General features: G+C 42.8%; 1 protein-coding gene across 2 annotated transcripts; it reads left to right on the top strand.

The window, feature by feature from the left end:
* RELT (RELT TNF receptor) lies at window positions 1-27,940 on the top strand. 2 transcript variants are annotated; one of them, XM_072133862.1, is made up of 11 exons: window positions 1-129; window positions 7,301-7,377; window positions 12,818-12,931; window positions 13,182-13,360; window positions 13,442-13,521; window positions 20,292-20,543; window positions 21,855-21,929; window positions 23,409-23,490; window positions 24,002-24,235; window positions 24,730-24,910; window positions 26,165-27,939. In XM_072133862.1, the coding sequence occupies exons 2-11, from the start codon at window positions 7,336-7,338 to the stop codon at window positions 26,174-26,176; spliced, it is 1,251 nt and encodes a 416-aa protein (XP_071989963.1). In that variant the 5' UTR covers window positions 1-129; window positions 7,301-7,335; the 3' UTR covers window positions 26,177-27,939. The 2 variants fall into 2 exon arrangements, with proteins under 2 accessions (XP_071989963.1, XP_071989964.1); XM_072133863.1 differs by lacking the exon at window positions 7,301-7,377 and having other exon boundaries at window positions 26,165-27,940.
* Window positions 27,941-27,957: the final 17 nt, after the last annotated feature.

Raw genomic sequence — 27,957 nt, 5'->3', positions numbered from 1 at the left:
GCACTCAGAGCGGCGTGCATTGTGCCGGCTGCCTGGAGCGGCTACTTACCGGCTCTGTGACTTCTGTAGGTTCCTAGCAGGTGCTGAGATACTATCACACCGGATCTCATTCATTGCCTGGAGTATAGGGTAAGTTGTGGCTGGAAGTTATACTGAGCATAGTGGTGGGGGTCTGTGATGTGCCATACAAAGGGGGCTGGCGGGGGTCATGCTCTGCAGGGCAAGGGACAAGAGGGGCGAGTGGGGACGCGATGCTCTGCAGGGCAAGGGACAAGAGGGGTGAGTGGGGAGGCGATGCTCTGCAGGGCAAGGGACAAGAGGGGTGAGTGGGGAGGCGATGCTCTGCAGGGCAAGGGACAAGAGGGGTGAGTGGGGAGGCGATGCTCTGCAGGGCAAGGGACAAGAGGGGTGTGTAATGCCTTTGGAGTACAGGCGAGATGTACTGATGCTCTGCAGAAGTGGTGGGGAAAGGGGGGGGGGCTGAATGAGTGATGGTCTGCAGGACATGCTAAATCACTGTGGTCTTCACAGGAGAAGACAAAGAGTGTTTGGTGATGGTCTGCAGGACAGGCTGGGGGGTTGTGCTTTGCAGGTCTGTGTGCTGCTGGGTTAGGATGTCCTGCCTGACATTGGAGCACTGCAGTACTTGTTCCTTCTGAGGTTTTGGCCTTTCCATCTGTACCCTCTCCCCCATATCTCTATCTATAGGTGATGTGCTACTGCATATCTGTTGTCCTCTACATTTACTGATATGATTATGGATTTGTGGATGTGATACAATGTAACATAAGAGGTGATACATTGTATCACCTGACTATTCAAATATACAGTACACCCCCCCCCCTTCCAGTTATTGTGGCACTGCAGAAGTTTAGAACACAACTCTAGGGTCTTCCTAGGTTTCCAATTCATTTGTCCCACCCCCTGCAGAGCACGTAAGAGGAGAAACCCACCCCCAGCCAAGAGATAGGAACTGCTCATTCCCTCTGTAACCTGAGATGTGACAAATTCCTCTAAAACAAGAGAGATTCTCTTATGTACTGGGGGGAGGTGGCCCTGGCAGGGTTTACTGTGCCCCACACTATTGTAGCCTCTGATTACCCAAAAAATATTTCTCAATTTTATATCAAGATATTTGTCTTGTTTTTAAGTTTTCATCCTTGTTTCAAGTTGAACAGTGATTGTCCTATTAATTCTGATCTTGTAAATTTTTATATGAATTGTGGCAATGGAGGTCACTGGGCTCCTGCTGTGAGATGTGACGTCATTGGTCACCTGGCCATGTTCATTCACCCTAAATTTGCAACATAACAAATAAACCTCATGCCCCCAAACATGTAAAATTGTCAATCATTAGGGGCCACTTGGGGAAAAAGTTTCTCCCTTTTCTCCCTTCATGGTCCATATTGGGTAACTTTTTGTCAAGAACAACCTCTAGAAGATTAATTTTCAGTGCTTTTTTTATGTGGTTGTTCATAAGTTTTTGTTAATTATAATAACTTTGAATATAATATACATTATTGATGACCTTTATAGCACCGCTCTATTCCGCAGCGCTGTACAGAATGGCCCCATTCATGTTCTTGTCTCCATTGGGCAATCTTAATTCCCAGTGTTTTCCATGTGTGGGACACATGAACTTGCAGCTGGTGGGTCGGATGTGATGTATACAGAGTGTCGCCTTATCCCCAGAGATTATGATGAACATGATGGGGGATGTAGTCCTGAGGAGCCGCCTACATTGTAGATGCTCTTTGCTTTCCGTCTTCTGCTTCCTCATTATTTGCATTGAAGATAACTGTAACCAGCGTTGACCTCACTGTAATATCCGGAGTCTGGGGGATCACAGGGAAGGCAGGAGGGCGGCCATGTCTGTTCCTGTTTACACATGGTAGCACTCATTGTTATATGTGAGGTCTCTGTAGTTGTACTCCCCATACACAGGGCATTGTGAGGTACACATTTACGCAGGGGCTCCGTGCTCGGGCCATGGCTTAACAATGGATTGGCATATTTAGGACATGTGTAGCTGTTCTATACTCGGGGATGCTTTCTAGTAAAATCCTGGGTATACAGCAAGATGTGACAATGTACGGTCATGCCGGAATCTCTGCCATGGGCTAAGAGTGTAGGGATGTTATGGTGGCCATTCATCCTAGAAACAAAGTGGGCCCATAGTTGAACAGTAGTTTGCAGTAGAGCCTGAGTATTCTATGTTCTTCACTCTTTCTGTGATACAAAAAGATGTCTCCCAGTCTGACATTGCAGAACATGGACCAAAGTGAACGTGGCTTTTCATATACATCTGTCAATGTGGGTTCCGGGGACGGAAATCTGCTATTTCGAAGCCCCTTTTCCTCCAGACCCCAAAATTGTGGTCAATCAACATTCCAGTGTGTGTCCACCTTAACGGCCATCAGATTTACACAGATGGGTGTCTGTCTGTCCAGTGTCAGACCCCCTAATCTAAGGCCTTGGTGAGGGATTGTTCTAGGCCTAGTATGAGAGATTAAACCCCTGGGGCAATGGGAGGAGGGTCCTGAAGATTGTTCTCTCACCATTTGTCTTTGTAATTAAGTAAACTCCACTTCTTTACATTGTTATCATCCCCTCCTCCATCTCCACATTAACAATGTAACCATTACAATGGAAGTCTCCAGTCCCAAGGTTGTGAATCAGACTACCCCCAGACTGGATAGTATTTAACCCTTAGTAAACAACTGAATTTGTCACTGCCATGAACTTAAGGTGTTTTTATTTTCTGTGTACATTCGATATAAAAGAGAAATTCTCCAGACTGTAATCTTTTTGCTGTGGGCACCAGACAAGTGCATGCAAGACACATGTTCATGGGCCTCTGCAGGAAGTGGTTACCTGTGCAGGTGTTTGCCCAGAGATTTGGGATGGAGCGCTCCAGGATGTACATGACGTGTCTGTACTGCTCCTGCGGAGAACACGGAAATCTTTTTTTACTTGGAATCTCCTTGTCACGGGTAACTCGTTTGGCACACGTTGTAGTTGGCATTTTGCGGTTTGGATGGGCAGAAACAGGTTTGAGCAACCTGTGTTATTCCAGCATGGGCACCACGTGGTGGTTGTTACACATCAACCATAGATGCGAAGTAACTTGAGACCATTACAAGATGTAGAAATTCTGCTGTATATGTAGCAATAAGGGTGAGGTGTAACATTGGTGATACAAATTTTTACCTGTTGAGTTAAACGTGAGGGCTCAGAAGATGAGTCAAGAATTTGCATGTAATACATTACCTGATTCATGTGTTGGCAGTTTGTCTGAGTACTAAAAATATCTGCTGTTTCCTGATGTCACCCAACTTTCCCAAACTTCTAAATGGCTTCTTATGAATTGGTGAAGACACAGGGGAAACCCAGGCGCAAGACTATGATTCGTAACGCACCTGGTCTGTATGAGAATGAGATGGCCAAAAAGATCCTGGAGGTTATGTTCACATGTGGCGTTAAGGCATGTGTTTTTAAGAGAGCCGAGAAGAGATTGGGGCACATTTACTAAGGGTCCGAATCGCATTTTTCCACCAGGTTTCCCTAATTTTTCCGATTTGTACCGAATTGCCCAGGGATTTTAGCGCACGCGATCAGATTGTGGTACGCCGGCTTTCACGCAAAAAAATCGGGGACGTGGCCATCGGAAAACTCGACTGATTCGGAAAAACAGCGGAATTAAAAAAAATTACTTGTCGCAAAAATAGCACTCACGTACACTGAGACAGAGGAGGTGAATTCTGTCGGACTTCAGCGCAGCAGCGACACCTAGTGGACATTGGGCGCACCACCTTAGTGAATCCCGGCAGAACCCGAATCAGCGTCGGAGAACGCGCCGCTGGATCTCGACTGGACTGGGTAAGTAAATCTGCCCCAAAGTCTTGATTACATAGTGTTTACAAAGTGCATTACATGCATTGGTTTGTTAACATTATGTTAACACCTGTTTTGTAAACTCATTGACTGCAATGTAATCGGGCAAATGTCTTCTTCTCAACTGTTGTAATGCGTTTCAAAGCACATGTGTAACTCCACGTGTGACCGCCTCTGCCATATAAGTTGTCACCCAGGTTTCCAGAAATGGATAAAACTCAAATGGTAGAATGAAGTTTTAGAAACCAGAAGCTGATGACTTGTGAATAGAAATCGCCTTTTTAAAAGTTGAGTGACAAACTTTGGCTGCTGTTTTTGTTGTTGATGCCGCCCAACTTTCCTAGAACTGTGAAGGTACTGCAGGTACAGTAAAGCAATAGCTTGGAGAAAACTTGCCCATTTCTTTGGAACTATTCTTGCTGCTCATGAAGGTTGCCCTGCAGTTTATATATAGCCTTGGTCACCTGATCTGCAGCTAGTCACAGTCTAGGAGCTCTTGGGTCTCTGTATTATTCATTCCCTCCATTGTCTCTGCCTGACAATGGGCTGTGTTATACCATCAGCCGTGGCCTCCTACATAATGCAGAGCTCAGGATGTTGGTGGAGATTGTGTGTCTCCTCCCTATGCAGGTCACAACCACAATGGGGGGGTTCTGTCTGAGGGGGCAGTGAGCCACCGCTTTGTCATAGTGAACTCATTGAGGCACGATGTATCTTGTGCCTTGGTGACGTGTCACACAACCCTTATAACAAGGGCTTAAAAGAAGAAAATGATACACAATCGCTACATAAGGTGTGTGTGTGACCCAAGGTGATGGATATTCTGGTTTGTTCAGAGTAACATGGTGTAGGTATGAAAGGCGTCTCTGTATCCCTCCACCCACCTGACACATACAATTATTACAAAGTTTATTTAAGGATGTGGACTTACTGTACAAGATGGGGGAACCAAAGAAAAACTGGGTGGTCTATTTAGCCCTCCTTCCTATATAAAGTAGTAGATGTTGTAAGTAATAAACAGCCCTGGACCCCTTCTCTGCAGACTGACTGACAGGTCCGTGCCCGATGCCCAGGAAGATGCCAGTGTTACTTTTGACTGGGTACTGGGTGTACGTCCAAGTTGTAAGCTTGTCTTGATCCTTGCGCTACAGACCATAATCTATAAATCCTAAACTGGCATCTGTCTCCTTGCTGCCATATAGATTTTGAGTCTTTGTCTGGTTACTAGCAATTAAGTGCCCCCTAGATGTTGTCCTGACTACCCTATAAATGATTATTTTTTTCCTTGTTCTCTTTTACTCTTGCCAAAGTGTCAGTCTTTACTGTACTTCTCAAATTACGTTTATGTACCAGGAAGCTCAGTTGATGAAAGAAGTTAATACTTGGTAATCCTAGTGATTGTTATCAGTATTGAAGCTGCTGCTATGATCTATTCGGAAAGGGGGTGTCTTATAAGAGCTTCTGGTTCTTTTACTTCTTCCTAGAAGGCTCTCATCCTCTTCCTCTTTGCACATCCTTAGTCAACAGGAACCGGTATCTATGTTTTGCATTTTTATGGGAATCTCCCACTTCCAGAGTGACATCACTAGGTGCGGGACTGAGCCAGGATTTCCGAGACTGCTCAGTGCCAGAACTACTCCGGCTTGTTGCAGAAATTTTTTTATAACCGGAATCCTATTATTGTGACATCATGGCTCTCAGCTCATCTAGGCGACTCCCTGTGGGTTTTCCTACTAGGCATGTACTAGTATTTACATGGCCTTTTTGGTTTAGCTGGTTTTCACCCAGCTTTCCCAAATCCATTGGACTTGGATTAATAGTGAAATGTGAGGCATCTCTGCACAGGAGCCTGGGAAAGCTGGTTAGGAAATTTTAAAAAGAGCCACAGAATTTGCAGCTTTCCAAACCCTCCTCATAAAAGGATGCTTCAAACTTATTTAAACTATAACAGAAGACATTTGGCACCAAGCTTTCCCAAAACTCTGGCATTATGAGGCTCTTACCCAGTTTTTTCTTTTCTTTTTGTATTAATCATATGAGCTATATGATGCCCATTTCTATGGGAGCCAACAAATGTATCATTCAGCTTTCCCAAGATGCAGGCATTGCTGCTAACACTGAGATTCTCACTCTGCTCCTTCCATCCACCTGTGTAGTGATGATGTCGTCCAGCTGTAGTGTTCAGTGTTCTTGTGCTTTTTACAAATCTTTTTGTAGATATGCCTCCCATTGTAAGCTTCTATTCAAATTGGGGGATGACTGGCAACTCCTGTGTTCCTCACACAGGTTTTCTGAAGTTCTGACATTGCTACAATGTAAAGATCTCCATTCATATGGAAACTATAGTGTTCCTTGTCAGCTTTTCAGTCCTACCTGTGTAGGGATACATCTTGCCCTATATTAGTTTCTCAGCATCTTATGAAGAGATGTCCATTCTTAGGGCAGCCATAGTGTTCCTCACCCAACCTTCCCATTCTCTGATTGTTACCACCCTAACATTAGAGGATGACTCTTGTGTATAATCTTCCCGCTGAGCAGTCACATCCTGTGTGCGATATGTTTTGGGTGGGACAAGTTTGTAAAATCTCTGTGTCCTGTCCTTGGGATGTTGGTGCAGTCAGCAATGTTCTGCAGGTGCTCAGGTGATGTCCGCTGCCTGGACTTGCTCTCCTCCAGGTGATGATGTAGCAGAGCTTCCGCAGGAGCAGCATCAGGCCCTATAAATAGCTCAGCGCTGCTTATTATAGGAATGTGACGGGAATAGATCCCAGCAGACGACGTCTATAGGTGCAAAGGAAGGATGACGTTGGCAATTACCGTCCTACAGGAAGCATTAATGTGCAGCCTCTAATGCTGCAGATTCTGCATTAAAAATGTTTCATCTTGCAAGCAGAATTCATGCTATTGCTCCCCGTTATCATTTGGAGATGATTGAACATGGCTTTGTACCTGGTGCTCTCTGCAGACAGTTTACACAAGGACAATACTGGGATCGTACCTTCTTTGTATGTTTCTGGAGAAGCTCCAACTTATAAACCTCCTGTTTTGATATCTGTCCTATATGGTGACTGGCCCTTTAAAGGCAGGTATGGCAGCATTGCCTGTTGCAGTGGTCACCTGGGTGTGAGGAGCCGTAGTAGCCTCTGTTTGTGTTGTGCCTTCTATTAATGACCTGTGAGGAGGTGACAAGCCCTGATAGCTCTATAAATAGTTGCTGAGTGTCAGAGGTGACACCAGCCATTCCACAAGGTGACAAGTTTGGATGATGAGACATCACTCAGGACTGCAGAGCACAATACACATCCTAGGTCTCCAGGGGCCTGACAGGAGACATCAGGGGGGTGGGGTTGGTCACTTAGAATTTATTTATTTTAGGCCAAGTTCTAATCTTCAGCTTTTCTTGCAGGTTCCTTCCAGTGAAGCCATCACCTTTCAGCTAAAATGAGGAGCCTACGTAGTCTTCTGATTTCCTACTTCTTTACAGTAAGTTATTACATTGTTGCTTTAACCTCTTCATTCCTACAGCTGTCTCTTCTACATGTCACCAAAAGAATATATAGAAGACTCCTCAAAGGCGGCTGAAGGTCTTCAATATCCTTGAGTTCCATGACTCGCTGTTTAGTAAATACAGCCGGCTGTGCTGATGTCCTACACTCCCTAACATCTCAATGTTAAGTATCAACATCATAAACATACTTGCCAAAGCACAACAACTTAAATAGTATCAGTACTCCTGACCTTGTGTACGTCTTAAGATTGGTATGAAATCTCCTGTCTTATCTTCTAAATTTGTGGAGTAGGTTGTGAGGAGCCCTCCAATTTCTTGGGCAGCAAAATTATCCCTCCAATAAGTGTCCTGCCTTGGAAGGTTCCAGATAATTTTGTGGTAGAGAGAGGGTTAAAGGGTCTAGCTCACAATCCTCGGCTGCAGTCATTACCATCTCTGTACTGTAAATAAATGAAAACCATGGTGGTCTGGAATTCCAGTGCAGAAACTCACGTTCCAGGAAAAGGAATGGTGTGAATACAGAAGGTGGAGCGACCACAAGTATCTGAGGATGTGTCCCAAGAATAGACAGAGCTGGTTATAACTATTTCAATCAAATGCTACTATGATAATGTTGTCTACCCCTTTTGAGTAGTGAGAACCTCTTTAAAACCTGTAGGCACTTGGGGGCACTCTTCAGCACTAGGAGGTCAGTGCTGCTCTATAATATCCTGCTGATGCTTCTTAATGAGGGAATTTTGAAGTCTGCTCTGTATTCTAAATGCAATGAGGTCTCCCATACACTGCACACAGAAAGTAGGCTCTCGCCATCAGAGAATTGGACAGAAAGTTGAGGGAAAACCAAGCGGTGCGGAATACCAAATGTGGAATGGCCAGGAATAGAGCTGTTCTGAAGGCTTGGATATGTGTCTTCTCCTAAACCAGGAGTTTGTTTTGTTTGGTCTCTAAGTGAAGGAAGGCTTCGGTTACAAGTCATGCCCCTTGTTGCAGTAGATACTTTAGCATTGGAGCTAAATTCTTAATTTCCCCTATTCCCAACCTAATGCACAGAATTTGTGTATTCTGGGTGTATAGTGAGCTCCTATGTTGCCGTGACTCTCAGGCTGCAGAACAGTCAGTACGATGCTCAGTTTCTAAATGAAAATCAATGGCTGAATGTGCCGCATTGTCCTCATCATGACGCTGCTCAGGAAAATTGATGATTGCTGCGGCCGCCTCAGACAGGACGCCCAGCTTGAAGGAGGCGGTTGTGCCCTTGAGGAGGCATTTGGGTAACCTCTACTGCGTCAACAGCTTGATTTTTGGATTTTCGCACATCTAGCTTACTGGAAGGGAGGTCATGCAGCTAAAAGGACAGTGTCTGTAAATTTGACATTTGAGTTGCTTCTTTTTGCAATCGGTCATATTTGTTGGTTGGCTTTATCGTCTGTGTTTTTTGTTTTATTTCGCTGGGGGTGGGGTTTAATCCTGTTACAGTATCTAGAGATGGATACAAGGTATCCTCTTGCAGTATCTGATCTTATAAATATTCCATCCCATGAAAAGCTGGATGGTCAGGTGATGTGAGAGGAGGACAGGGACTCATCCTGGAGCAAGCAGATGGTGTCGCTCTGTGTTACCATGATGCAAACAGATGGCACTACGTCCCTCGCTCCTCTGAACTTTGCGTTTTGTGGCAACATCTCATTTATGACCTTAACAAATGTGTGTCAATTCTGTCTGGAAAATTCTCAGATGCCACATGTATTAATAGAATGCTAGGAATTACTGATGGAGAGTCATTAGGGAAGTTGTTTCCGTAAGTACAGCAGTTCTCCATAAATGTATAGAATTGTGACAAAAGTAATGTATCCTGCATATGCTACAAATATTACCGTGAGGTCAAACAAAGTGTAATTGTTACAACTACTATTATACTTCTCTTATGTACAAAAATATTTCTATACAAAGGGGCAGTCTTATAGTAGTTATATTCTTGTACATAGGGGCAGTATTATAGTAGTTATATTCTTGTACATAGGGGGCAGTATTATAGTAGTTATATTCTTGTACATAGGGGGCAGTATTATAGTAGTTATATTCTTGTACATAGGGGGCAGTATTATAGTAGTTATATTCCTGTACATAGGGGGCAGTATTATAGTAGTTATATTCTTGTACATAGGGGGCAGTATTATAGTAGTTGTATTCTTGTACATAGGGGGCAGTATTATAGTAGTTGTATTCTTGTACATAGGGGGCAGTATTATAGTAGTTATATCCTTGTACATAGGGGGCAGTATTATAGTAGTTATATTCTTGTACATAGGGTCAGTATTATAGTAGTAATCTTGTACAAAGGGGGCAGTATTATAGTAGTTATATTCTTGTACATAGGGGGCAGTCTTATAGTAGTTATATTCTTGTACATAGGGGGCAGTATTATAGTAGTAATCTTGTACAAAGGGGGCAGTATTATAGTAGTTATATTCTTGTACATAGGGGGCAGTATTATAGTAGTAATCTTGTACAAAGGGGGCAGTATTATAGTAGTTATATTCTTGTACAAAGGGGGCAGTCTTATAGTAGTTATATTCTTGTACATAGGGGGCAGTCTTATAGTAGTTATATTCTTGTACATAGGGGGCAGTATTATAGTAGTAATCTTGTACAAAGGGGGCAGTATTATAGTAGTTATATTCTTGTACATAGGGGGCAGTATTATAGTAGTAATCTTGTACAAAGGGGGCAGTATTATAGTAGTTATATTCTTGTACAAAGGGGGCAGTATTATAGTAGTTATATTCTTGTACATAGGGGGCAGTCTTATAGTAGTTATATTCTTGTACATAGGGGGCAGTATTATAGTAGTAATCTTGTACAAAGGGGGCAGTATTATAGTAGTTATATTCTTGTACATAGGGGGCAGTATTATAGTAGTAATCTTGTACAAAGGGGGCAGTATTATAGTAGTTATATTCTTGTACAAAGGGGGCAGTATTATAGTAGTTATATTCTTGTACATAGGGGGCAGTATTATAGTAGTTATATTCCTGTACATAGGGGGCAGTATTATAGTAGTTATATTCCTGTACATAGGGGGCAGTATTATAGTAGTTACATTCTTGTACATAGGGGGCAGTATTATAGTAGTAATCTTGTACATAGGGGGCAGTATTATAGTAGTTATATTCTTGTACATAGGGGGCAGTATTATAGTGGTTATATTCTTGTACATAGGGGGCAGTATTATAGTGGTTATATTCTTGTACATAGGGGGCAGTATTATAGTAGTTATATCCTTGTACATAGGGGGCAGTATTATAGTAGTTATATTCTTGTACATAGGGGGCAGTATTATAGTAGTAATCTTGTACAAAGGGGGCAGTATTATAGTAGTTATATTCTTGTACAAAGGGGGCAGTATTATAGTAGTTATATTCTTGTACATAGGGGGCAGTCTTATAGTAGTTATATTCTTGTACAAAGGGGGCAGTATTATAGTAGTTATATTCTTGTACATAGGGGGCAGTATTATAGTAGTAATCTTGTACAAAGGGGGCAGTATTATAGTAGTTATATTCTTGTACAAAGGGGGCAGTATTATAGTAGTTATATTCTTGTACATAGGGGGCAGTATTATAGTAGTTATATTCCTGTACATAGGGGGCAGTATTATAGTAGTTACATTCTTGTACATAGGGGGCAGTATTATAGTAGTTACATTCTTGTACATAGGGGGCAGTATTATAGTAGTAATCTTGTACATAGGGGGCAGTATTATAGTAGTTATATTCTTGTACATAGGGGGCAGTATTATAGTGGTTATATTCTTGTACATAGGGGGCAGTATTATAGTGGTTATATTCTTGTACATAGGGGGCAGTATTATAGTAGTTATATCCTTGTACATAGGGGGCAGTATTATAGTAGTTATATTCTTGTACATAGGGGGCAGTATTATAGTAGTTATATTCTTGTACATAGGGGGCAGTATTATAGTAGTTATATTCTTGTACATAGGGGGCAGTATTGTAGTAGTTATATTCTTGTACATAGGGGGCAAAGAAATAGTCTTCTGAGGGAGGCACAAAACTCTGTCTAGGACATGATTATGCTATAGCAGCAGGAATGTAGTTTCTAGATAATTGTCTCCCCAGTTTTTATTTTCTATTTTTCCTGCTTGGAGTCAGAGTGTTTCTAAATCCGTCCTGTAGCGCGTGTCTGGCTGATCATACATCTCCATTTATACAGTCTATCCACCACATCCTCAGCCCTGGAGGTTACTCTGCAGCCGCAGTCAGCTGTATAATGTAGAAATAAAAATGTTTGGGTATTGGGTTTCATGACCGTTTGGCACCACTTATGTCCTCTGGTTCTGACGGCTGCACAGACTCCTCTTCCCTGTGACTGCAGTAATAATCATGGCTTCTGAGAACACAGAAAAGGCGCATCTATAATTCCTCTACCTGCAGTTGTTGGATCTGCTTGTGGTTCATCTTTTCCAGGTGCTCATACCAGGCCTTGCTTGTAAATCATAAATTCGAGTGTATGTAAAAATACATCCACACTATAGGGGGCAGTATATGCACCTGGGTGTTGTTGCTAACCATTCTTGACCACGCTGCTTGGGCAAATGGACATGAGATGCCCATCACTGTAAATTCTGAGTGATGCCCAACAGATGGCTCCAAGATATGCCATCAGAGGTGTGCAAGGACACCTTTACTAGGTTTGGAACACTAAACCTCCCACAGGTTACCATAGATCAGTGCCTAATTTGGGACATTTTAATAGTTTTATAGTGTGAGTCCTCCTGTAGATTCCACATCTTCTGGGATGTGCTTTTTTTAAAAAAAAAATTTTATCCAAAAGACAGAACCGCTAGATGTATCTTTTGGCTACTGATGTGGCCACATTGGAATGTGAGTCCTTCCTGGCCCTTGGCCTGAATATCAGGATGAGTCCTATATGCGGCCAATCCTGGTTTTCACTCACCGATTAAGTCCAAAATCTTTATTCAATAGACCTCTGGAAGCCTTGGTCCTGTATCTAGTCAATTTTTAGGTGTATAATAAATGTGTATTTGGTTCTATACCAGAGAATATCCTGCAGCGCTCCTTCTGCTGGGGCCTTCGTGCAAGTTGGCTCGTTGATGGGCCTTCTGCTTATCTTGATAGCTGCGTGGACCTTTTTATCTTTTCTGAACACATCCTCACCGCTTTGCATGAATCTCACTCTCCCCGAACCTTTGGTGTATGTTTTGAAAAGTATTTATCAGAAGAATTCCAGGGATGCTGTGACGCTAATCGGTTGTATCTGAGACTTCCAGGTCTTGGCTGACGCTCTTCTTTATTCTCCTTCTTTAAAAGAATCTTAGGGCCTCTTATAATTTTATATATAAATTGTTTGTTTTCTTTCCCTCTTTTTATGTAGATCCAAATCTGGGAAGGAATCTGTCAGGAGTGTGGGATAGCAGAATATCTTCATGATGATGATGGGAACTGTTTGCCTTGTAGAAAATGCCCACCGGGGCAGGAACCGGATGGGGTAAGATTTTATTCTTTATTCTGCCATTCTATTGGAGACTTGTATAGGTCTAATTCCATGACTGGTTATACAGCTAAAACATAATTAGTGGAAAATGACTTATGGCAACACCTACTGTAATACATGATGTTATAACAATTGGCAAAAAAAACTAAACAAACCATGGATAATTAAACAATGGGAGCAGATGGCTTATTGGGTGGAGTTGTTTGATAACCATGTCTCATTGCTTCCTTCTCATCTCTTCCAGGTGTGTGGTTTTGGGACAGGTGCTGGTGTTGGCTGCCGGGCATGTGCCCCGGGGACATTTTCCAGTCGCCATGATATGTCTCCCTGCACCATGCACTCCCAGTGCGACAAGAAAAAAAGGATCCAGCTGAGTGCAGGGAGCGCCAGTACTGACGCTATGTGCGGAGGCTGCCTGCCAGGGTAGGTGCCTGTCTCCATATTCAATAATGTCCTGTAGAAGTGTCAGCAGGCACTAAGTGTCTTGTGTTTATCTTGTGTTAGGTATTTTCCATTGGTGGCTAATAGTGAGAACACGTGCATCGTGTGCTGGCTGGCACCCCCAGACACTGTAGGATGTGAAGGTAGGTTTCCTTGTTTTGTGGTCTGGGGCATGCTAATGTGCTGATACGAGTTGGGCGCGTTCACACTTATATATCAAATTTTTTTTTTTAAAAGTTGCTCAACTTCCAAACTGTAGTAGGATGTGGGGAAAAATGCAGGCAATAGAAGACTATATGTTAATAAAGGCCTAATTGAATAAAATATTTACGTTTGGGGCCTTTTGTACTAAAGTATCTATTGAACTAACAGTGCTGTGTTTGTTGATGATGTTTTTCTGGCATTGACATTCTCCTGTGTGGTGTGTGGGGTATTTTTTTTTTTTTTTTGCACCATGTGGAAATGCGCCTGTATGTTCCGTTCCCACGGACTACACAACTTGCACTAGACAGTAGGCCTTGCATTATACCCAAATATAATGCAAACACTTCCCGTCTGTCGGCTGAACTTCATTATGATGCAAGGACTCCTGTCCTGTGCAGTGGGATCAGCCCAACATAGTGGGCCAGTTTCCACGAGCTGCGCGTGTTTGTGTGCATTTAGCCTAAAGCGTAGCAGACTTCAAACTCTATCCACATGTATAGGGCTGAAACCGTCTAAACCTAGCTAAGACACAGCAACCTCTGCACTACATTATGTTCTTAACCCCTTAGCGCTCCGCGCCGTAGCTGTACTGCGCAGCTTCCGACGATTAGCGCTCAGCGCAGTACAGCTACTGCGCGAGCGCATACTATTTTAGAATTGTCACCACGTCGCGAGACGTGGTGACAGCGGGCTGAGATTTGGGTGACAGAGGCAGGAGGAGTTCCTGTCTCTGTCACCCGACCAATCAAATCGGTCCCGCCCGCCGATCGCCGTGATTGGCCAGTCAAACCTGACTGGCCAATTACGGCGATTTTAGGCTAAAAAACGTGGTTTTAGCCCTTTCCTCTTCCTCCAGCGGCACCATTTTGGTTTGGTATCGCTGGAGAGAGGAGAGAGCGTTACTGTGTGCACCAAAATACACTTTTACACTAAAAATAGTGTTCTGATCCTTATCTGATCCCTATTGTTACCTACAAATTCCCATCCCTATCTGTTTTTTCCTGTGTCCTGTGTGTTCCCTGTGTGATCGCCTTGTGTGATCCCACGTGTCTTCCGTTTTTCCCTGTCTGTCCCTTCTGAACCCAAACGCACTTTTCAGTGCGCTGTGTTAGCGTTGTTCTGCACTGGACGCACTTTTCAGTGCGCCGTGTGAATAGCGCTGCACAGAATCTTTTAGCGGTAGTTAGTTTGTCTTAGGGCAAGCTAGGTGCATTTGTAGCGCCTTTTTGCGCGGTGCACATAGGTTTTTTTAGCGCCGTAGGTGTACCCGTAGCTACTTTTTGTGTGTGCCATCTGTGCGGCTGGTCCGTGTGGTTTGGTGTGCATTATCTTTTTTTTGTGTGTGCTATCTGTGCGGCTTGTCCGTGTAGTTTAGTGCACATTATTTTTTGTGTGCATTATCTTTTTTTTTTTGTGTGCTATCTGTGCGGCTTGTCCCTGTAGTTTAGTGCGCATTATTTTTTGTGTGCTATCTGTGCGGCTTGTCCGTGTAGTTTAGTGCGCATTATTTTTTTTGTGTGCTATCTGTGCGGCTTGTCCGTGTAGTTTAGTGCACATTATTTTTTGTGTGCCATCTGTGCGGCTTGTCCGTGTGGTTTGGTGTGCATTATCTTTTTTTTTTTTTGTGTGCTATCTGTGCGGCTTGTCCGTGTAGTTTAGTGCACATTATTTTTTGTGTGTGCCATCTGTGCGGCTTGTCCGTGTAGTTTGGTGTGCATTATATTTTTTTTTTTGTGTGCCTGCTAGACGGTTTATCCGTGTAGTTTGGTGCACATTATCTAATTTTTCTAGTTCTATATTTTTTTTGTGTGCAATGTCTCAGAAGACGTACACCGTGTTGGAGGCATATAACATGCTTGCCTCTGACACCGAGTCAGCTAGTGGGGATGATGGTCCCTTTTACTTATCATCATCCTCCTGCTCATCTGCCAGTGACCTGGAAGGACCCCCAAGAAGGCGCCGTAGGGTTCCAGGGACTTCTGCAGGAGAAGTGCCTGGGACTTCTGCAGGAGAAGTGCCTGGGACTTCTGCAGGAGAAGTGCCTGGGACTTCTGCAGGAGAAGTGCCTGGGACTTCTGCAGGAGAAGTGCCTGGGACTTCTGCAGGAGAAGTGCCTGGGACTTCTGCAGGAGAAGCGCCTGGGGCTTCCACTGACCCCACATGGGTAGCCCCAGATAATTATACCCCTCAGGTCCCTGACTTTACGGGCCATCCTGGAATTAACTTTGACACGACAGGGCTCAGAGCTGTGGACTTTTTTAAGTTTTTTTTTGATGAGGAGCTGCTGAATATTATTATATTTCAGACAAATCTCTACGCTGCACAACATATTGCCCAAAACCCCACATCCTTTTATGCACAACCCTACAGGTGGACCCCTGTCACTGCAGCAGAGATGCACAAGTATTGGGGCATAATACTCCTCATGGGGATAGTAAAGAAGCCTTCAATCAGGGACTACTGGAGCACAGATATACTGTACCACACCCCCATGTTCCGCATGGCAATGAGCAGGATGCGCTTTGAAGCCATCCATAAGTTTTTGCACTACACTGACAACACACAGTGCCCACCCAGAGGTGACCCCAGTTATGATCGGTTATTTAAGGTCAGGCCCATATTAGATCATTTTAGTGCCAAGTTTGCCCAGGCATATACCCCCGCCAAACATGTGAGCATAGACGAGTCCCTGGTACAATTCAAAGGGAGACTTCACTTCCGCCAGTACCTGCCCAATAAGAGGGCAAGGTATGGTGTTAAGATGTATAAGCTGTGCGAAAGTTCATCAGGGTACACATACAAGTTCAGGGTATATGAAGGGAAGGACTCCACTATAGTGCCCCCAGAATGCCCCCCCTTCCTGGGTGTTACAGGGAAGATAGTGTGGGATTTAGTGCACCCACTGCTGGACCAGGGCTACCACCTCTACCTGGACAATTTCTACACCAGCACCACCCTGTTCAAGTGCCTCACTTCCAGAAATACTGCGGCATGCGGCACTGTTCGCAGAAATCAGAAAGGTCTCCCTAAGTCGCTGCTTGGGCAAAAACTTAAAAGGCACGAAAGCAGGGCACTATGCAGCGACTCTGTATTGTGTGTTAAGTACAAGGACAAGAGAGAGGTCCTTGTATTAACCACAATACATGAGCACACCACCACCCCTGTCCCAGTACGAGGTGCCAGTACAGAAACCCCCAAGCCAGACTGTATTTTAGATTATAACAAATACATGGGAGGGGTGGACTTGTCTGACCAGGTGCTTCAGCCGTACAATGCCATGCGGAAGTCGAGGGTGTGGTACAAGAAGCTGGCCGTGCACATCATGCAGATGGCATTGTATAATGCTTATGTGCTGCATCGATATGCCGGCCAGAGGGGAACTTTCCTGGAATTTCAAGAGGTGGTAATAAAGTACTTTCTTTTTGGAGACCAGGAAGGGGGGAGTGCTAGCACATCTGGAAGTGAGGCCCCATCACGTATTGTACCAGGGCAGCACTTTCCAGGAGTAGTTCCCCAAACAGCCAGCAAGGGAAGGTCACAAAAGAGGTGCAGGGTGTGCTCCAAAAATGGCATTAGGAAGGACACCATTCATCACTGTGAGACATGCCCAGAAAAACCAGGGTTATGTATGAAAGATTGCTTCCGAATTTATCATACATCCCTGGATTTTTAGAGTACCCTGTTGTTACCTTGACGCACAGCTTATACATCATGCCGCATGCCGCACCTTCCCTTCTAAGCCCTGCCATGTGCCCAGCCTGTAGATTACTGCCCCGTATGCTTTACCCGGGAAAACATGCATCATGATTTTTAGGGTGTTTGTCTCCCATGGCAGCAGCTGGGCAAAAAATGACATCATGGATATTTTTTACTATGCACTATCCATTATGCACTTTTTCAGGGGTCCACCTGTGGGGTTAAAATGCTAACTATACCCCTAGATTAATTCATGGAGGGGTGTAGTTTCCAAAATAGGGTCAGTTCTTAGGGGTTTCTACTGTACTGGCCCCTATTGGCATCTACAAATCTTTCATGATGCCAAAAAGAAAAAAAAAAATGTACAATGTCTGTGCTCCAACATGTTATTCCCTTTTGAGCCCTGCCGTGTCTCCATTCTACAGATTATTGCCTCCTATGGGGTATTGCCCTAACCGGGGTAACCCGCAGAATGATCTTTGATGTGTTTTTCCCCAGTGGCATGAGTTGGGCAAAATACTTTTGTCACTTCAATGGTATATTTGATAAATTGCAATAGAATTGTTTCTCTGCACTACTCACTTTGTATTACATTTGAGCCAGCACCTTAGGGGTTAAAATGCTCATACAAGCCTACATACATTCTTTGAGGGGTGCCCTTTCCAAAATGGGTTCACTACTTGGGGGTTTCTATTGTACTGGTACCTCGGGGGTACCCCCCATTACCAATCTAGTGAAAATGAAGCTTGAAAACCTAAATTGTGCTTCTTTCTTCCTGACCCCTGCCGTGTGCCCAGCCTGTAAATTATTGGCACATGTGTGGTATTGCCATACTCGGGACAACCCGCAGAATGATTTTTGGGGTGTTTGTCTAAAGTGGCATGGGTTGGGCACAGTACATGAGGCACTAAAATGACATTTTTGAGATAAAAACACAATTTTTACTCTGCACCATTTACTTTGCACTCAATTTTGGCCAGCGTGTTGGGGGTTAAAATGCTCATACAAGCCTACATACATTCTTTGAGGGGTGCCCTTTCCAAAATAGGTTCACTACTTGGGGGTTTCTATTGTACTGGTACCTCGGGGGTACCCCCCATTACCAATCTAGTGAAAACGAAGCTTGAAAACCTAAATTGTGCTTCTTTCTTCCTGACCCCTGCCGTGTGCCCAGTCTGTAAATTATTGGCACATGTGTGGTATTGCTGTACTCGGGACAACCCACAGAATGATTTTTGGGGTGTTTGTCTAAAGTGGCATGGGTTGGGCACAATATATGACGCACTAAAATGACATTTTTGAGATAAAAACGCAATTTTTACTCTGCACCATTTACTTTGCATTTAATTTTGACCAGCGTGTCGGGGGTTAAAATGCTCACCACAACCACCGATGAATTCTTTGAGGGGTCTAGTTTCCGTAATGGTATCATTTATTGGGGGTTTCTATTGCACTGGCACCTCACGGGCCCTGCCAACATGACATGGCACTCCAAATCCAAACATGTGAAAACGGAGCTGGAAAATCAAAATTTCACTCCTTCCGTTCTCATCCCTTCTGTGTACCCAGTCTGTAAATTATTGGCACATGTGTGGTATTGCCGTACTCGGGACAACCCGCAGAATGATTTTTGGGGTGTTTGTCTAAAGTGGCATGGGTTGGGCACAGTATATGAGGCACTAAAATGACATTTTTGAGATAAAAATGCAATTTTTACTCTGCACCATTTACTTTGCATTCAATTTTGACCAGCGTGTCGGGGGTTAAAATGCTCACCACAACCACCGATAAATTCTTTGAGGGGTCTAGTTTCCGTAATGGTGACATTTTGGGGGGTTTTCTATTGTACTTTTACTTCAGGGGCTCTTCAATTACACTGTGGCACCACAAAATATTTGCAGCCAAATTGGCCTTCCAAATTCCCAGTATCGCTAACTCTGTTCTGGACATCGCTGTGCGGGGAACCAGCAGCTGACATCCACATGTCTGGTATTGCCGTACTCAGAAGAAGCAGGGCAAGAAATTAGGAATATATATTTACCTCAAATTCCTTCTGAATGTATCCGTTTTAGGGCTAAATTGGAAAGATTGAAATAAAAAATTGAAATTTCAAAATTTCCACTCCACTTTCATATGCTTCCGGAAAAATAATTAAAGGGTTAACAGACTTCTTAAATGCTGATTTGAATAGGTTGAGATGTTAGGTTCATAAAATGGTGTTACTTGTGGGGGTATATAGTACATAAGTCTTTATAGGGCACTTCCAAACTGAATTGATCACCAAAAAGTTCGCATTTTTCAAATTTCAAGAAAATCTGAGAAGTTGCTACTAAAACTTCAAACCTTCTCACATCCATAAAAATAATGGAAACGTAAAACAAATTATGGAAATAAAAAGAAGACCAATGGCAAAAGGTTTCTATCAAAAAAAATTTGTGGTATCACTTTTTGTCTAAAAATTATAACATTTGAAACCTTGAAAATAGTCATTTTTTTCAAATTTTTCCTAAATTTTTGAATTTTTACCCCCCAAAAAAGGAACGGATCACCGAAATGACACTACTAACATAAACTACAATGTCTCACGAGAAAACAATCTCAAAATCACAGAGATATCTTAAAGCGTTGAAAAGTTATTACCACAGGAAGAGACACTGGTCAAATTTCCAAAAAAAGTTGCGAGCCTTAACCTGCAAACAGGCTGCGTCCTTAAGGGGTTAATATTCGGTTCTGAAATAGGGGACAACTGTCTAGCTAGTGTGTAATGCAATGAAAATTAAATAAATCCTCCCTTCTAGTCCCATTCTGCTAGATGAAAAGTGCTCTATGGCACACTGCAAGGGGGGCGGGGAAGTGAATTGTAAATCAAAGGGTGTCCTTTAATACTCTGTTTGGGATTTGAGTCAAAACGGATTCCTTTGGGTTCCAGGAACTGTAAACCCAGAATTATACCTATAAAAGACCTTCTCTAGTTTTATTTAAATTTTTTTTATTTTTTTTAAATTCCCTCTAGGTCAAAGGACACTAAGAAACCGCTCTGCCAGGATATCAGGAACTGCCAATAAACCATTACAAAGGCCCTCCCAAAACAGTACCCGTAAAGGGGACAAAGAGGACTCTGGGACACAGTACGCAGTATTGGCTATAGTCCCCGTCTTCTGCATGATGGGCCTGGCTGGTATTTTATTGTGCAACATCCTAAAAAGGAAAGGATATCGCTGCATGTCTCAGAAAGTGGATGAAGAGGCTGCACCAGAGAAGGATGGTAAGTCAACAACTACTTTGCATCTAGGCACCCTATTGTTTTTCATGTGGTTATGATTCCTGCAATTAAGTTACGTTTGTATGAATTTTTGCAAAATGTCCGTCCCTTGCTTGGGTACACGTATGACGTCAAGGCGGGAATTGCAGCATGTAGCAAACCACAAACGTGCATTCCCTCGATGGGGCTATGGCTCTCCGAGGAGCTGAGAACAATCTAGGCCTATTCTAATTATCCTCAGTACAGAACCTCTCATCTACAATTATTTCAGTCACTTCCTATTTCATATTACTTCCAGCTTGCAATTAAAACTTCTACGTGCTGCAGACTCCAACAGAATCGCAATAGTTTCACTTGTCTTCAGTTGACCGAGGCTTATACTTTCTTAAACGGGATATCAACAAAAGCAACTTTTCCATAAGTCACTGGGGTCTGACTAGGATCCATGAATGATGTGAATAGCCTTACCGGACCAATTTGGAAAGCTCTGTGCAGCACTCCTGTAAGCGCTATATAAATAAAGTTATTATTATTATTAGATATGTGCATGTCCTATAGTTGGTGACAAATCCCAAGAACATGGGCAGAGCCATATTGGCATCAACCTTGGAGTTATCAAGAGCTTATTTATTGTGTTCTCCATTATCTTTACTTTATCTCGAGAATGAGGGTCCATTGATCCCCTGGATAAATGTAGCAATTTTTTTTCCTTTTTTTCCCCCGTACCCGATCTTGTATGTTTATCTGCTCCAGTCACTTCAATGGGACCTTGCAGGGAGCAAATCATACTGTACTGGTCATCTGTCAATAGAGAAGGCTATGCTAGATGCGGACAGCTGCTCCTTTCATTCAGGAATCCAAGGGACCCCCGTTCCTGTAATTGGTGCAATGCTTGCCTCTTGGCAAGGTATCTTCAAATTTTCAGATGGTAGATGGCTTTATGTACATTCCCCCTTTTAATTTCCTTTAACTTGGTCAATTGGAGACTGCAGGGTTTCTGTCCCTTTAAGATTCTCTGCGGCAGAGTCTGTCGTCCACATTGACTCTTTCCAATGCCCGAGTGACCGCTGTAACATTTTGGTCCAATTAGTTTGCACTCTGCATGTATTAATGTCTTCTCCCTGACCTGCAGGGTCTCTGATAAGTTGTTGCTATGGAGACTAAACGTTTTGTCTTCCAGTCATTACTCACTACAGTTAATAAGTCCCTATAGACTTTTCCGTCTGCTCCACATCAGAAATGATTTTGCTATGCGATTAGACGAAAGAGCCCACTAAGCTGGCTTGAAATCACTTCCTTTATCTCTGTCTCCAGGTAACCTCATGCTGGAAGAGAATGGGAATGAAGACACCATCGGGGTCCTCGTGCGTCTGATCACTGAGAAAAAAGGTGGGTACAGTATGGAAAATCTGCTGAGGGCCAAGTGTATCAAGTCCTAGACACATCAGGAAAATTGTAAAGATCACAAGAATGTTATACAGTAGTGGAAGTCCCGACAAAAATCCTAATTATTATTTTAAATCCAAAATGTGAACCTGTGCTGGCTTAAATTAAACCTAAAGCGGCGATTTTCTACTGTGGATTGGGCAGAAAATTGAGGGGCAAGTCTGCGTGTTGGAATTATCCAATGTATATCAATCTGTAGTTATAGGAAATCTCCCATTAAACTCAAGCATGATAAACCAGGGACACTTAATCATAAATCCAGCCACTTGACAGTCAATCTTCTTATTTGTTATTGATCGCCTCCCTCCTTCTAAAGATCTGTAGAAATGTAAAATTATGCTAATGAGTCAGAAGGCCTGCTGTAATCCCATGGAAGAAAGTGTAACAATGAGTAAAGCTGCAGCATGGAGGGGCTTTGGTAACACCAGCAGAGCCCTTCTGGCTCATTAGCATGGTTATAAAAGTTGATTTTTAGAAGGAAGGAGGCCATGGATACCAATTATAAGAAGATTGCCGCAATCTGATTAATTCCCCCTGGAGTATTATGCTTGACTTTGGTTTTGGAATTTAAAGAAAATCCAATAAACAGAAAAGGGACATGCACTGCTTCAATACTAAAATGAATGCACTACAACTAAACTTATGTGAAACATAAAAGCACTTGTTGTATGCTTATTGTATATAATAAAGTACCAATGTACACCTATAGGACCAGAGATATATAGGCTTGGTTACTCCTTTTAATCCAATGCCCCTTGTCTAAAAAGGTCTCACGGTTAAGTACCAGACTGCCACAGTGCTAATTATATACTCTGTATTTGGGTTTCCAGGTAAAGTAGATATAAGTGTCACACTTAAAAAGCTAAAATGAATTAAAGGCTGGCTTGTATAATTATCAAAAGACCTAAAATACAGTAATTGTAACCATTCCCATCTGGGAGTAACCTGGTGCACAGGTCACATAAGTATCAATATACCAAATCTTTTTCGCCAAAACAATTATGCATACAGTAGCAAGTCCTAGAAAAAAAGGGAGTAGGCAGATATCCCGACAGGGTTGGGAGGATCCCTACGCGTATCGTCACTTTTAGTGACTTCCAAAGGGCTGTATTTCCTTTAAATTTGGCAGGCGTGAGCATACGGACTGCGTTATGTTAGTCCTTCCATGATGCAAGAAGTCTTGCCCTGTGCATTGTGGTTAGTCCATGACATCTGGTCAGCAAACAGTACTTGACTCGAGGACTAACCCAGAGTTGTGTGCCGATGTCCTAAAAAGTTTTAAAGGAGAAATCCAAGTCTAGAAAAACATGGCACCACACTAGCCCAAGGATCATGACTGTGTTGTTACATGGGTTCTTATGTTTTAATAAAATTTTATATAAATTTTGTTCTCCCCCCTCCCCTCCCCCCCCCCCCCCCTAGAAAATGCCGGTGCTTTGGAAGAACTCTTAAAGGAATATCAAGCCAAACAGACAGCCGCGGTGGGAAACAAGTCTCCACAAAAGTGAGTATTTCTGTTTGTATTGGTTTTGTTTTGTGGCGCCATCACAGCATGAATTATCTTTTTAGTAAAGGTAGTGGCTGGATGTATCTGACCCTTCAGAGTATGATGAGCACTGTACATGCTGTACATTGGTGCTAGAAGATGTCTGCCCCACCTTAGAGAAGCGGAGCAATGACCTATCCTGTAATAGTCCATCACGTTGGTCTGATGTCACCATTTGTAGACCTGTTGGCAGACTCTTACCGAGAAATTAATGTTATTAAATGGCCGCCACCCTTCTGAGCCGTGTCTGTAATTTCCCACACCCTCTGCAATTCTAACACTTGACATGCATGGATGATGTATTCCTTGTCCTCTACAAAATTATATTGTCTGTTATGGCGCATATAAGTTCATCCAGAACTTGGCTAATTGTCATTGAGCCACCAGCGCCAGGCTGTGCCAGTATACCATCATATCACTTGGGTCCAGGATGATTAATATCTGACAATCTTTTGTCTTTCCCTTCCAGCAAGCCTCACCACCTACCCCAAATGCCAAACCTCTGCAAACACCAACCTCACCTGCATACCGTCCAGGGCCCTGCATCCCGATCCAGCAACTGCTGTACTCGCTGCAGCCAGAAGAAGTGGCCTCACTTCATATCGCCCCCGCAGTCAGTAGTGGTGCCCGCCAACAATGGTAAAAACAGCAGAGTCTCGGCGAAGGCTTCTTTAGGAGAAATCACCATCCTCTCTGTGGGCAGGTAAGGGGCTATGATTATCGTACATACCCTGTAGTGACTTTCATACTTTTGGACCACGTCAAAGCTTCTCGGTCACTATATCCTCCATTTTTCACAACATTCAGGTGTAGTTTTTTTGGCAATACATCTGTATAATGTTCCGGTCATTTACAGAGCTGCAGTCAAAATTCTGGGAAGCTAATTTTTAAAATGCTTTGAGATCCATCTATAGTAAACATTACCTTATCTGGTAACTTTCCCTTAACAGTGGAGCTGTTGTCTTGGCTCTCATAATAAACTGATAAGAGAGAAAGCAATGGGACTGGATGTGAGAAGACAATGCAACAGCAAATTAAATGACTAGCATTGTTCCAAAGATTTTGGTTTCTCGCTTTAAGGTGTTTTGACACTCACATGTACTCTGTGTGTCATGATTCATTCAACTACTACACCCAGAGCATCAGATAGTGTTTAGAATATATTCGCTTATGGTTACTTGTTTTGATCCCCCTCAGGTTCCGTGTAGCCCGTATACCAGAGCAGAAGCCAAATCCCCCAGAAGTGAAGTCCATGTCTGACTCGAATGTCAGAGAAGCCCCAAGTCTTCCTCAAAATGATGTCCCTGAACAAAGGGTGCTGCTTTCTAACACTGTGAGGGCTAAGGATCGAAGTCTAGAAGATACCAGCAAGTTGGAGGTAATCTAATTTTATTTCTGAATTTAATTCTTGTTACTATGGAATCCGTAGTGTATCAAATATAAAGCAAGTTGTTGTCCTCGCATTGAGAAGAAATGTTCTCCTGTTGTGGCGCTATCTTCAAGGCCTCTTCCTGTGTATCGCTCATCCCATCCCCGTATCCTCACTCCAGCCTTCATTAACGATATCCCAGGAGGATGTGTCGCTCTTCTTTCCCAGATGCATTTTGCCAATTAAAAGCCTCATCCTCCAGCACTCGGCGTTCAGGATCAAATTAACCTTTCTGTGTACACTAAGTAATTTCGGAATAGGTGACAAGATTATTGTAGATTGGACTTGATGGTCCTGCATCTTTCATTAACACTATGTATCCTCTGACAGTATTAATCCAGAGGGAGAAAAAAAACCTCCAAGTGGATCTTAATTGTCTCTTGTCTACTGAACAAAGGTGGCTGGCATTATCCACATGTTAGCCAGAAGAGTTATTGGGGTGTATAATATGGAGCTGGCAGTTCTCTGGTGCAGTGTATATAGGAGAACTTGTTTATAAGAGTTGATGAGTAGTACTTTAGAAAAGTTAGTATATTTCCAAAAAAAGGTGCCACCCCTCTTCATGAGCTGCGTGTGCTATTGTAGCTCCGTTTCAACCCATCCATAGAGCCAAGCAGCATTTTGACAAAATTATCAATTACTTCTAAAACTTTTAGATAAAAATCTTGGTATGTGACCTGAAACCTAAGCTATTGAATTTCGGGCATATTTCTTCATCAGGGATCTAGTAAACCCAGTGACTTGAATGAGTAGTATTGTTCGTAATGGAGTCTGAGTCAGAGGATGACGCTGCTCCGTCACCTGTTTAGGAAAGTGCTTCAAGCAATGAAAACGCATGAGCTGTCTAAAACCGGTTTCCCCTGCAGATTGAGACTGACAGAGAATTAAGCAGTGGAGTGTTAAGCTACCAAACAAACTTGAGTAGCTTCGACTAAAGGGCACCCCCATAATATCACAAGTGAAATGAATTTTACACTGATTTCCATTCAGTGACTTGATCTAAATGCTGAAGCTGGTGCACGATCCTCCTCGCACAAGTCCATGACTTAACAGAAGGATAACAGACTTCTGGCTTTAGTTGGTTTCTGAAATCCTATTTTAACATGATCAAAATTGTAGGTCTGACTTTTTTATTTGATGGTTTTGATAGCAATGTCCACTTAATCATAAGTATTTTTTTTTTCTTTTCTTTCTCCTTCGTAGGATGTCATCTGACTCCACCTTCCTGCCAGCTCAGCCATTCACCTGCAACAATCCAAGCTGTGGTGGGAGGGTCCCCCTGCTGGTCCCGCGAGGGCCGCCCAGGCAGCAAAGTGTGGAATAAAGCAGAGGCCCGTCTCTCCAAGCGCCTCCATCGCACTGCATATCACACCTATCGTTTTAACAAAGGACAAATGCCATAAAACATCTTGTAATAGGAAACGTGATTCAGGGATTTCTGCGAGATGAATGCAGTGGTGGAAGGTGTTCTATGGTCATGCTGCAGTTTCTCATGGTCCATTTAGTAATATAGACTATTTTTTTAAATAAGAGACTCGTTGCTGGCCTTTTATGAAAGGACTTTTTTTTTAGATTCAGGGAATAATGGAAATCTAGGTCTTTAGAACTGGAGTGGTGGCAGCACCCACTGGTGTTTGTCCTCCATCATTAAATGCTACTGACTTGTGTTGCTGCTATTTTCCCTTTTTTTTAACCTAAATGTATATTTCTAAAGCTAATGTAGAAGGGATGACTAATATCACTGGAGTGGGGTGTAACAAATTCTGCTAAATTTGTTTACACTAAAAGGATAGGCAGAGAATACAGCAGTGTTATGGGTCCTGTAACTCGCCAACACTGGGCAAGGAAGTGTAGCCCTTGGGTTACTGCAAGCGAGACTCAGGATTCCCTTGTAGGCTGCAGATAAAATCTGAGATACTGCAACCATCACAGAAGACTCTAGGAATTTCCAGTGTTACTTTAGCTGGCGCATGTCGGACCAGTATTTGGTATCCTTGATTTACTTTTATTATTACTGTTTATTATTATTATTATTTTTTTTTTATTTCAAACCAAGGGAATTGTAGTGTAACTGTTGAAAACAACCTTATGCCGTGTGGAGACTTTTCAATTTATCAGGAATCCTCCAATGCTTTCAAAAAAGGGGTTTACGTGCCTCTTCAATTCTATAACCAGATTTTAAGAATGAATGGTGCCAAAATATAAAATTTTTTTTTTTTTAAAAATGTTTGAGTCTACGAAGAGGGGAAGGGGAAACTGCTAAAATAAAGCTTTTAAGATTCAAACTATTCATTAATGAAAACTTTTACAACTGGTCATATGCTTGAAAGGGTTTATTTCAAAACTATTGCATTCCCCCCCCCCCCCTCTTTTTTTACATTACATACCACTAGAAATAAACTTTGAAATGGTAAATCCTACCTTTCTATCTGCCTGAAGCCACCACTACGGAGAGCTTATTGTGTTCCATACAGTAAGCCTTTCTTGTCGTGACTGCAGAAATAGATGTATTAGAACTTGAATTGAAGACTTTGCACATTAAAAGAAAGTTCCAATTATTAAAAAAAAATTCTTCATGTGTCCCAGCTTAATTTGTTTCATAAAATGGCTACTTTTATGGTCCAACATCGGTTGCTGATGAAGTGTCTGACAGAACTTTCCAATTCATGGGTAACTCTTTGCAGAGTATCATGGCAATAACATGGGGCCTTCCAGTTTTAAATCTCATATGCAGATGGGTAATAGAAGATGCCATCAGGGCGTAATTGTGATTTCTTTGGCTGAGACATGACACAGGTGTTAGATCAGAGCACCAACCTGGAGTTCATGTTACACCAAAGGACATTGGTGGCTATTGGCTTTGGTAAACTGCAATCCATATTGTAAGTTAATCCTGTGCCTATGCTGAATTGACTCTGTGTCCAAATCATTGGCTTTTGGACCTGAGCAGTGGGCTATAATCCATTTTGGGAGGGGGGGGGGGGGGGGAGTAACAA

The sequence above is a fragment of the Engystomops pustulosus genome, chromosome 2, assembly GCF_040894005.1.
Source record: "Engystomops pustulosus chromosome 2, aEngPut4.maternal, whole genome shotgun sequence".
Lineage (NCBI taxonomy): Eukaryota > Metazoa > Chordata > Amphibia > Anura > Leptodactylidae > Engystomops > Engystomops pustulosus.
This window is presented reverse-complemented; position numbering and strand designations above follow the sequence as displayed.

Coding starts and splice junctions, on each gene's coding strand:
- RELT (XM_072133862.1), top strand. CDS start 7,336: ATGAGGAGCCTACGTAGTCTTCTGATTTCCTACTTCTTTACA. Junction 20,544..21,854: donor GGCTGCACCAGAGAAGGATG/GTAAGTCAACAA, acceptor CTCTGTCTCCAG/GTAACCTCATGCTGGAAGAG. Junction 23,491..24,001: donor GGAAACAAGTCTCCACAAAA/GTGAGTATTTCT, acceptor TTTCCCTTCCAG/CAAGCCTCACCACCTACCCC.